General features: G+C 41.5%; 1 protein-coding gene across 2 annotated transcripts in view; it reads left to right on the top strand.

The window, feature by feature from the left end:
• The first annotated feature begins 219 nt into the window (after window positions 1–219).
• Window positions 220–12,328, top strand: part of LOC117056079 (ubiquitin-conjugating enzyme E2 E2) — a 115,870-nt gene continuing 103,761 nt past the window's right edge. The window contains exons 1-2 of one of the 2 annotated variants that reach the window (XM_033166144.1): window positions 220–427; window positions 10,426–10,609. In XM_033166144.1, the coding sequence (XP_033022035.1) occupies window positions 10,434–10,609 (176 nt within the window). In that variant the 5' untranslated portion in view covers window positions 220–427; window positions 10,426–10,433. The remainder of the gene's footprint in view (window positions 428–10,425; window positions 10,610–12,328) is intronic. The other variant, XM_033166143.1, reaches the window with a different exon arrangement.

The raw sequence follows: 12,328 nt of genomic DNA, 5'->3' as shown, positions 1-12,328 counted from the left end.
CATTCTGCGAAGCCAGCAGCCCAAAGCGCGCCTCCTCCTCCTCCTCCTCCTGTTCTTCCCCCTCCTCGCTTCGAACTCCGGGCTTAATTGGCCCAGTCGGGAGCGCGCGGGGGCGCGCGGCGGCGGGTTTACTTTTCTTCAGGCGGCGGCGGCGGCGGTGGAGGAAGCAGCAGCAGCAGCAGCAGCAGCAGCAGCTGGAGAAGTCACCGCCGAGGGAGGGTGGAAGGAGGAGGAGGAGGAAGAAGAAGGGTGTCGGGCGCGCATGTCTCGCTGACCGGCGCTGAAGAGGAACTCCCCCACCCCCTTCACCTCCCGACCCCCCCCCCCCAGCCCAGCCCAACCCTGCTGGGCGCCCCCTCCTCGCGACGAGGATTTGACACGCCGAAGCTGGAGAGCGAGAGACCCGCGCCTGCCCTTCCTCCCACAGGTAAAAGCGCTTCTCTTCCTCCACACGCTCCCCAGCCCCCCTTCCCCACTCCTCAAAGTGTCCCCCCCTCCTCAAACACAGCTGCCGCCCCCCTTCACTACGAAGCCCTGCTTTCGCCTCCCCCCCCCACCCCCGCGCGTTGCCCACCATGATGCTTTATTGCCCAGAAGGCAGGACACCCTCCTTAAACCAGCCACCCCCCCACCGGTTTCATTGGGTGGGGGTGGTTCCATCCAGGATGCTCCCCAGGTTCCAGTTAACACCCCCCCCCCATCCTTTCTGTTTAGCCCATGTTTGGATGCTGGCAAAATGAGTACTTGCACTAAGGAGTCCTCCCCACCTCACCTCCTTCATTCCTTTTTTTTTGCCCAGTTCTAGGGCAAATATTTCTACTCTTCACCACCCCACCCCCTCTGCTCCTTGTGCTTAATTATTCACCATCCATTCCTTTGGTTGCCAGGCTGCCATCCCTTCAACCACCAGCTGCCTCCCCCCCCACCCACCCACCCGCCTTCAGTAGAATTGGAGAGTTGGAAGGGACCCCAAGGGTCTTCTAGTCCAACCCCCTGCAATGCAGGAATCTTCTAAAGCAACCGTGACAGATGACCATCTGGCCTCTCCTTAAAAAAAACCTCATGACCATCCTGTTAATACTCTCTTGCCACCTTTCTTAGTTGGGAAGGGGAAAAGGTGGGTCTTGAACCACCGATCCCTCTGTGCTCGGTGAGGTGTTGATTCTGACCTACGTTAGTGGCTTTGTGTGCTTCAGTGCCGTATGTTGAGGCACCTGGACCAAATGGCTTCTGTTCCTCGGAGATACACTTATATGGCAGACACTCTTTCGTTTTCTCATGCAGCACATCTCCTGTTTTAGGACCTCCCACCTCACCACAACAAAAATACTGCTGTTGCCTGTTCCAGCTTCCTGTGGCAGACACCCCCTCTAAACTAGTTTTTGCTACAGCATCCCTGACCCACCCAAGCAATAGTTTCCATATTCTGCTTTTATCAAAGCTGTGTCGTGTCTAGTTCTAAAACAGGGCATGTCCACTAATATATGACCCTTTCCACAGCCTTTTAGTCAATGGCCCTGACACTCTGCAGTAGGCAAACCCACTGCACAGTGTCCTTCCAAAAGTTCTTAATCCTCTCAATAAGTCCTTTGTCCTCCTAGCTGCTCATAGTTTCTCAAAATATAGGCCGTCAGAAATGCTGTTTGGATGCTTTATTGAGCTCATCGCTAACCTGACCTCATCAACTAAAGTTTTGTTCTCTGAAAGATCCACTTTATAAAAGAAATGGTACCACTCCCAAATTTAGCTACACACACATCTCTTCCCAATATAGCAAATATTCTCTACAATAATTCCATCACTCTGAGCCAAAGCTCTTGTTAGGATAAGTATAGCAAGGACTGCCTCAGATGTGACAAACTTTCTATATGATTATCACTTATAGGAAATTATATGACACTCTGTGTGTGTGTGTGTGTGTGTGTGTACACACACGTGTGCGTGTCATCTAAGGTGATGGATAGACTGTTTTATCACATGGAACTCTCATGTCATGCTAATGAAGGAAAAATTGCATATTTGTTATGGCTAATAGCCACGTGTGTAGATTCTTACACCCAAGTGGTTCTGTATTGGAAATTCATCATGAGAACCCAGTGTTTGTTCCCACTTCCTGAGAAAATCCTCCATATAATATACCACAGCCATCAAGTGTCCTATCATAACTCAGTCATTACTGTCCTTTCTCTGTCTTCTGTGCTCTTGGTGTGCTGCTTTTCATCACCACCAGTAATACCCCAGTAACTTCTTCACTGCACATACTACTGACTCAGCCAGATATTTCTCTTCTTTAAAACAAAAGGCCATCCCCTTGAGATTTTTGCATTGTTCCCATCATTCTCCCTATTTTTGTTGCTTAGCCTTCTATTTTCATTGTTAAAATAAATAGAACCACCAGACCTATTTTTGAATCCTATTTCTCCCAGGTTGCTCTGCTATTGCTGGTGTCGCTGTCCCATTAGCATTTACCTTCTTTGTCCTAATTGCACCTATTCCATATGCACAAAGTAAATTATCTTTTCCCTTCCAGTTAGCGAGAGAAATGCTTTATTGAGAAGTAAAGCACCAATTGCTCTTCTTCATTATTACTGTCTTAAGTTCTCCAAAAGAGGAGGTGGTCAAGCAACTTACCCCTTTCCTGTCCCTCACTCAAAACATGTAGGGAGAACAAGTCTGTAGGCTTTTGTATGATTAGCAGCATCTTCTTTGTAGCAAAGAAATATCTCCTCCCTCCCACCCACTCCTTTTTCTGGAATGTCTCCAATATGTATCCCAGGCCTGCCTCATCCTCTCTTTTCTATCCACTGTTTGTGTTCCCCCTATTTCATTTTGCTACATTTCATTTCATCCTGCCTTACACCACCCTGGTTTTCTCTTGTTTCTGCCTTTCCAAGAAAGTGCCGGAGAAGGAGAGGATGTCACATTTTAAAAGTGTCCATTTCAACCTCTTGCCATTTCCACTACTGCATAATTATGTCTATGACATGTGGCTCCCCACCCCTTCTGGGGAAATAGAAAAATAAGTGACTTGTATGTATCTATTCTGTGTGTCTGTGTCTGTATCAGTCCAGAGCAGCTGCTTCAGTCTCTTTCTCCCCCCCCCCCCCCACCCCCATACATTACAAACCTTGGCCTAGTTGGTTATAAACCATATTCCCCTGTTCTCCTACTCTCCCCTCCCCAATGTTTTGATCATTTCACCCTGATTGGCTTCTAATGAAGATGAAGTGAGGTAATGCTTGCTGCTGCTTTTCACGAACCCAGCAGAAATGTTCAATTCATCTTCGCTTATATGAAATTAAAGGCTGCTGTAGAAGACATCATCAGTGCCTTTCCTTGCCATTTGAATCCCAGTTTCTAAGGTTTTGTTTATTCTTCCTTGAGTTGAGTGGGGGATAAGGTAGAAAGGGAGAGGACTTGAAGCCCCAGTTCTGTGCATTTTTATGTAAGTTTGTAGACAGCCCAGATACTTTCATACTCATGTTTCTCCTTCATTATCTTGTAGTCTTGGAAAGACTTTAACCTCTCTGACCCTTGTGCATCCCTATGTGTTTCTCTTACCAGCCACTTAAAAGGCTTTCTCTAGATGTGGAGTAATTTAATAGAAAAGGGATTTAGGCAGTGTTTCTCCCTCTCCCCCCCCCCCCTTTATGTTTATTGCACCATGACACAACCTTGAGGCTACTTGATTGTGTGTGGTATTAATAACGGCAATAAAATACTTTCCTACAGTGTCACTGTCCCCTGTTGATTTTCAGATCGTATGTTGTTTTGTTTATTTCTTTCTTTTGACCACATGCAAAAGGTTAAACTTCACAGGCTAAATATGTTTTTATCCCAGTTATATTTAGCTCTAAGCTCCTTCAAATAAAATATAACTTGACGTTTAGTTTAAATGTTTGCAGTATATAGCATGGAAGAGTGTGTGTGAGAGAGAGAGAGAGAGAGAGAGAGAGATGCATCTCATGACAGATTAAAACATTTATTTTCTGTTGTAAAAACTGGCATTACTTGTTAAAGTAATGACATGTTACGGACTGCTGCTGTTATGCATTTATCTGATGAATGGTAACCTGAACTTCTGAAATACAATATAGTTCTTTTTCAACAGCAGTAATATTTATAGTACAATTGTTAGGGCAAACGTGTACTTGGAATTCACTAAAAGGGTTACTGGCGTTTTTCTGGTAAGTCACTCCAAAGAATGTGCATGTTGTGCCATCATTCCTTTCAAAACGTGTTATGTAAAAGATCAATAGTTTTTAGGAAAGAATAGCTAAAATAGGAAGGCAACTCTGTAACCTTTCCTCAGATTTTTTTAAAAAATTATTTTCTAGGGCTATCACTTGATTGATAAAGTCATAGCAGACTGATATAAATTTGTATATGAGAAAGTACCGGTAGTTGTAAAGGAAGAAAAACCATAATTTGAAGCACACAGAATAAGCTGTTGCTTCCTCACACAGAGAATAATTCTTTTAAAGTGTTTCTTGTTATTTGATTTGTCACTAATAGCTTGTGTTAAAAATTATATTTAAAATCTGCCTCATTAATCTGGTGTGTCTTTGCAGTGGATCAAAATGTTTTTGATTTAATTGATTGACTAAGCACATAGCCCAAATATTTTCTTTATTTAAAAAAATAAAAAATAAAACAAGGATTCAACTGATTCCTGTAACCCAAATCCTGTAACATTTTTGACATAAAAATGCTAGTCTTATGCTACTTTTTAATCAATGTTTGTAAAACAAATATGTTGGTTGATCTGGTCATTGTTGCTCAATGTCTTAAATCCTAAACCAATTTTGCTTGCAAGTAAGGGCTTGTACAGATTACTGGTGAGGCAGCTCAGCAGAAATTACTCACTTACTGACTTCCAAGTACTATTGGTGCCCACATAGTGGCAAAATCAAAAGACATCATAATCCAACAAGGAGCGGGGATTGCAGTGTATGTGTTTTTAGAAAAATAATCTAAATTGCTCCCCCTGGCTCCCTGGGCAGTATTTTGTATTTGTGGCAAATATTGCAGGATGTTTACAAATTGTCTATTGTTGTTTCCCACCATGAGTAAGAGGGGCAGTGTACTGTCTTGCTGTGGGAGAGGAGACTATGCTAGATTTTTCTTGCTTGACCCATATCCATCATGGCTGGCAATAGCTTGCTGTGAAGAAACAGTGGCCTGCTTCCAAAAGTTAATTTCCTCATCTTACATAGGGTATTTTTATCTTGTCTTTCAATCTCACAAAAGATTCCCAAGGTGGCTTTCCAATTAAAACATAAGTCTTAAAGAAAATAAAATGGCAGAATCTGCCTAAAATCGGATTAAAATTAACAGTGTTAAAAGTATAGAGTAGTAAAATTCTGTAATACTTGTAAGAGTAAACATGACAATTCACTTAGCTAGGCAACATTTCCATCTACATTGCAAGAAGCTCTTGTAGATTACTGATTTTTTTAATTAAAAAAAATTACAGCTATATCCTTCTGATTTTATATGAAGGTTGCAAATTTCACTGTTTTAACCAAAGTGGAAGAGCAGTTGGTGGTACTGCTGATTCATACACTTTTTGGTGACAAGAATTTTCTGTATCTGCTTCCACCTAGTTTCTAACTAGGTTTTGGGAATAAGACCCACTTTACTGTTCTTGTAAACTCTTTTGCTTTGAGGAAAAGTTAAGAGTGTGTTCCTGTTTACTCTTAAGAACTTTCTGATAAAGCAGTCATACCCTTCTGATTTAGCCTCAGGTGCTCGGAGCTGGAGTCAATCCATTGCAGTTGTTCTGTTATTTCCCAAGTACATGTCAGAGGGTGGCACTGGGAGATTACTATTTTACTGTATGCAGAGTTATTCAGATCCTTGTTGCTGCAGAGTTCCACATTCACGTGTACCCTATGATGTAATTAATGGTCCTCTCTACCAGTTTTTGGAGGGACCAGAAAGGGGCTTAAATCCAACAAAGTCCATCAGATTGGATAGTCTGCACATTATGCACATGATTCCCCAACCAATACAGCTTGTTACATCCATGTACCTCATGATCTCATTATTAGTCCAGGGAAAGAGTTTTGGGGTTGCCTTACTAAATGTTCTTGCAGTTGCGCATAAGACAGGCAATTTTGGAAATGCCACAACTTTGTAAGACATCAAGATGGTCAAAACCTTTGCTTCATGACATGCATTTTTTGACACTTGCGTTTGGACTATTGGTTTTAAAGATAAAATAAAAACCAAGTGTGCCCACCCCACCTCCCATTCAAATCAGGACCACAGGTGAGACTTAAGCTTTTCATCCCCTACAGTGTTATTGGATATATCACCCCTGTGTGGCAAATTGCAATAGTCAAACTCCCCCAGGTCTGCAGGGGTGTCCAGAGCTAAGTCTTGTCCTTGTTGGATGAATTTTAGTTGTTGAGGCATGATAATGTACAATATTATTAGAAACGTACAGCCTGCCACCTGCATGCTTGACCTTTAGCTTCTCTTGGCTCAGTGATGAAATGACTGTCTGGATCCAGGAGCTGGAAAATGCTCCTTATGAGACCAAGTTGCCCTTAAGGAGGCAGTTGTGAGGCAGAAAAAAAATATTCCTGGACCTGGAAGGTTGTAATCAGTGTTAGAAACTGAGATATGAAAGCTAGGAGCTAAATGGCACCTTAAACCTAGGTTATGGGCGCAACAACGGAATATTTAGGCACGTTTTTTAATAACAAGAATAGAAAGCTGAAAATGAATGAACTGCAGCTAAAATACCATGTTCATTTTTCACAAGGTCTAGTCCTTCTCCTGCCCACCCTCCTAATATTCTTAAGAGAGTCACTTCTCCAGCCTTCAGAGAGTAGCTAGAAGTCGGGTGGCAGAAAAAAGGTCCTCCTCTTTCATTCCGCTTTGCAGTTTTAATCTGAAATCTTAGGCGCAGTACTGCGCTCAGAGCTCAGAAACTGCTCTCACTAATGAAATTCCCTGTTGCAAAATGTGCCTAGAACAATGGGAGTTTCGAACGCTGGTTGCAAAAACTACCAGCTTGCTAATATTGCTTTTCCGAGGAAACTGTTTAAGAGCCAGGGAGCTTGTGCAATTCCATTGTCACTTGGAAGAGACTAACTCTTTTGATCCATTCTAGTTGAGTTTTAGACCCAATTTTGACTTTGAAAGTGCTTTGGCCATCCTGATACATTACCTGTGCTGGGGAAGAGACAGGATGAATGCAGCTCTTTTACTCATCTGCATCTCTTAGCAGCTTTTAATACCATCATGGTATCTTTCCAATAGGCTGTCTTGGGTTGTTTCATCTTTTTCTTTCCTGAGGATTTTAAATCTTTCAGCTGGTTTTTTTCCTTGTTGACATTTTTATCTTTAGGATGATTTTTTTTTGAAGTTTTTGTAAGTTGCTCTGTTAAATTTTACTGATGGGTAGAATACAAGTTCTGTTAATAAATAAATATGGCTGGGTTTCCCCAGCCACTCTGGGCAGCCTCCAACAGAAAGTCAAAATACAATAATCTATTAAACATTAAAAGCTTCCCTAAACAGGGCTGCTTTCAGATGTCTCCTAAAAGTCTGGTAGTTGGTTTCCTCTTTGACATCTGGTGGGAGGGTGTTCCTCAGGGCGGGTGCCACTACTGAGAAGGCCCTCTGCCTGGTTCCCTGTAACTTGGCTTCTCGTAGCGAGGGAACTGCCAGAAGGCCCTCGGCACTGGACCTCAGTGTCCGGGCAGAACGATGGGGGTGGAGACACTCCTTCAGGTATACTGGACCGAGGCCGTTTAGGGCTTTAAAGGTCAGCACCAACACTTTGAATTGTGCTCAGAAATGTACTGGGAGCCAATGTAGGTATTTCAAGACTGGTGTTATGTGGTCTCGGCGGCCGCTCCCAGTCACCAGTCTAGCTGCTGCATTCTGGATTAGTTGTATTTTCCGGGCCACCTTCAAAGGTAGCCCCACGTAGAGCGCATTGCTGTAATCCAAGCGGGAGATAACTAGAGCATGCACCACTCTGGCGAGACAGTCCGCGGACAGGTAGGGTCTCAGCCTGCGTACCAGATGGAGCTGGTAGACAGCTGCCTTGGACACAGAATTAACCTGCGCCTCCATGGACAGCTGTGAGTCCAAAATGACTCCCAGGCTGCGCACCTGCTCCTTTAGGGGCACAGTTACCCCATTCAGGACCAGGGAGTCCTCCACACCTGCCCGCCTCCTGTCCCCCAAGAACAGTACTTCTGTCTTGTCAGGATTCAACCTCAATCTGTTGGCTGCCATCCATCCTCCAACTGCCAATCCAGTCAAAATAAATCCAGTCAAAATAAAAATAAACTCAGTCAAAAACTGATCTATCCACTGTTCTACCCTGCCTTCCTATAAAATTAGAAGTGGTATTGCTCAGTCTTAAAGTAGTCCAACTTGCACCCTGCTGTGTAGTTTGAGGTTCTTGGCTTTTATATGTTGCTACACTAATGTCCCTTGTAGATTACAGATCTAACCAAAGTTAAAACATACTGTATTTACTATGTTTCAGTAATAACATTAAGAATATGTTTAAATGCTATGGTCTGAAATAGCTTAACTTTAGCTGGATTTTGCCCAGTAAGTTTTTTAAAATACAAGATTGTTGTAACTAATGGAGGTTGATCCTAAGCATGTTTATTCAGAAGTACCACTGTGTCCAGTAGGAGAAAGTGTACATAAGATTGTAATCTTGGTGTAATTTAAAGGTACTGTTGGGCTTCCATCCAAATTTAAGTGAATCTAAATCTCTACATTTTCAGGCCTTTCTTTTAGGTGCCAGCTTCTTGCTGTTTGCAGCTGTGAGTTTTAGACAGACGTGTGAGAGATATTAAAACACTAGGTTTTACATATAGAGTACTAGGTTGAAGACTATTGATTAAGTGAGACTACCTTCCAATTTCAGGTGCATGTTACATGTACACAGAATCATACTTTTTATTACTTAGGATATTCTGAGGGCTATCTCCTAAAAATAAAATAAAATAGAAACAAATTGAAAAGAGTCTTCATCGTAGAAGAAGTTGAGGAGAGAGTCTGGAGATTAGCATAGGTATTTGCTTGTGTTGGGTATTAAGTTAGGTCAAATCTTTTTGCTCTTATTTGAGGAAAGAGAATCCCTGTACATGTTATCCCAAAGAGTGGAAAATAGTCTATATGATTAAGGAAATAGATTAGGGTTGCTATATTTCGGAAAGTGGCGGATGAAAAAGTTGTCAACCTTAAAATAGATAAGGTGATTATGAGTTATTTGCTAAAACAATAACTCTGTAGTGTTACTTCAGGCATCTAATTTATATATTTAGCATTAGCTCTTCTTGTACTACCCTTCTTTTCACAATAGTTGCTTATCCTATCTGATTTTTTTGGTTTTTTTATCTAACACAAGTGAAGACATATAAGGATAAAAGTGGAATGCATATAAAAGAAGTATTTTGCACATTGTGACACTGGAACAAAAAACCCAAGATTATTATTGAAGTGTTTTGGTCACTTTTAAAAGCAGCATCACAAAGCAATATACAAACAAGAGCAAGGCAAGATACAAAGATAACAGCCATATTGATAAGCATATCAAATAATTAAAATCTGCTCTATCACACAATCTTGGTTAAAGGCAGCACTGAAGAAGGTCAGTAGGAGTTCCATAGTTCTTGGCCGTTACTGAGAAGGTCCTGCTTGCACAGTGTCAGATTAACTGATTATATGGTAAAGACGATTCTTTACAAACCCTGGCCCCAAAATGTAAAGATCAAGACTAGCACTTCAAATTATGACCAGAAGTTTAATGTGGCTGGTGCAGTTGGTTTAAAATTGGTGTTAGGTTCTCAAATTTCCTTGCTTTCCACCATGTCCTTGCTTTCCAGCATCTGGATCATCTTAAGAGGCAACCCCATGTGCATTGTAGGTATGCTTGGAGATAACTAGTATGTGGATAATTTAGGCCAATGCGACTACCGCTTATACTGTTGCAGCCAGCATACAAGCTGAACTTGCTACCTGTGTCACCAGACAATTATAAGTTTACGACAGCTTTGCTAACCTGGTACCTTCCATAGGTTTTGAATGATAATACCATTGCCTGCCCATGATGGATGGGAGTTGTTCAAAAAAACCTGGAAATTGCCAGGTTGGGAAAAGCCGGTCTTGGAGTACCCCAAACTTCCTAACCCACAGTTTCTTTGTCTTCCCAAGATGAATTTCAGCTTCATCTACCCAGATACATTTTCTAATAATTCTGTTGCCTCCCTTGGATTCTTAGGTTGAAAAAAAGTGATGCAGCTGTATGTCATCTGCATGATAGTGACGTCACAGTCCAAACCTCTGGATGCTTTCCCTCTCCCAATGGCTTCATAATCTGTTTGGATGAATAATAACCAAAGTTATTGTTTTATTTATATTGCTTGTTTGTTTTCCATTTAGAATCTAAGATGTCCACTGAGGGGCAAAGAGTTGACGATAGTCCAAGCACTAGTGGAGGCAGCTCTGATGGAGATCAGCGGGAAGGTGTTCAACAAGACCAAGAAAGAGAACAGGTTCAGCCCAAGAAAAAGGAGGGCAAAATATCTAGCAAAACAGCTGCTAAACTTTCAACTAGTGCTAAAAGGTACTTACTCTCTGTGGACTTTTTCTCTACCTTTCCTGTTAATTAATATCATTAGTAGGCATCTATTCACCTGCTGAGTATAATATTACTCCACAGGGTTGTATGTTTGTGTTAGCCAGCCTTAGTATGATCACTGGTTGGTTGACTCACTGGTTCTTAATCCAAATGGCTATAATAATAATTTATGTAAAGGCATTGACATTCCTATATCACTATTAAAATTGAAGCAGTTTTGTACCTTTATACATAGATACGCACATTTGCATTTATGTGATTGACTAGTTTTCAGATTTGTCAGCATAAGTCAAGGTTAATTAGCTAAAACATTTTGGACATTTCAGCAATTCAGTGTGATAGAAGGCTATAGTAATACAGTTGTACCTCTGATTACAAACACTTCGGGTTACAGACCCTGCTAACCTGGAAGTAGTACCTCGGGTTAAGAACTTTACATCAGGATGAGAACAGAAATTGCACGGCGGTGGTGCGGCAGCAGGAGGCCCCATTAGCTAAAGTGGTACCTCAGGTTAAGAGTGGTTTCAGGTTAAGAACAGACCTTTGGAATGAATTAAGTTCGTAACCAGAGGTACCACTGTACTTACTGCTGTAAAATATGATGTTTTCCTTTGCCTGCTTGGTTAGGTAAAATTCAGTATGACTGAAAATGCATTTTCATTTCATAATGTTAAACGACAGACTTCCTTAGTAGTTTTGGCTTTCTCGTTCCCAAAAGAGAAGGTAGATTTGGAGAACAGCTACTTAAGAGATCTTAGGCTGTTGCATCAGTCACTTCATGAAAACAATTGGTGTGCTTAGACTCTGCACAGATGGAGCCTGCATTAATAGTTTCCCCCCAAGCACATGGCAGCATAAGCCTAAACAGAAGAATTCAAATTCTATTTCTGGGGAACTCAAACCAGTCATGGATTTAAAAAACGAAAAACAAAAACCTAGCTAAAGTATAGTCCTACAGCCATGAAAAACTCAGGGCAACTGATTGCTTTGGCATCTTACAGTGTGACTAGTTAAATATATAATTAATTGTTAAGTGTACCAGCTGCATGGTGACATTACTGCTTGCTTTTCTATTGCTCCATGTTATTGAGTCATTCTTCATTCTGGCAACACCAGTTTTGTCTAAAACATTGTTAGCTTTTCCTCTGCTCGGTGTAGCTACTCCATCATGCACATGCAACACTGCATGAGTAGCTGCTACTTGGTTCACTTCATTGTTGTGTGCAAAATATTCCTCAAAACTCTGTGTAGGGCAACTGCTGAATAGAATATATGCAAGTGCACATTAGATTCCCGTGGATTTTTCAGTTGATAGTTTTATACTGTATGCTCTTTAAATAATGCTCATTCTCAGTCTTCTTAAATTTTGGGTTGTTTTAGGGCAACAACGTATGCTTTTAATGCTCGATCCATAACTAGCCGGAAATGATCACGGGGAGAGCAAATGACTTGTTTCTTAAAAGGAAACGGCGTTTAAAACAATGGGCCAAATGACATTCATAGTGTATTCCTTTTGTTGGTAGTGTTTCTTACTGTATTCTCATGATAATGCTTGTTTATACTGTTGTAAACTGACTGGTATGGATTAGGCCTATAATTTGTTTATCAAATCATGTTTATTTTGCTCTTGTTGAGGATGGAGGAATCCTTTCAAACACAAACATATAAACCAGAAAGTGGGGGGGGGGAGCAACAGTGTAAACA

Source organism: Lacerta agilis, chromosome 12 (assembly GCF_009819535.1).
Source record: "Lacerta agilis isolate rLacAgi1 chromosome 12, rLacAgi1.pri, whole genome shotgun sequence".
NCBI lineage: Eukaryota > Metazoa > Chordata > Lepidosauria > Squamata > Lacertidae > Lacerta > Lacerta agilis.
This window is presented reverse-complemented; position numbering and strand designations above follow the sequence as displayed.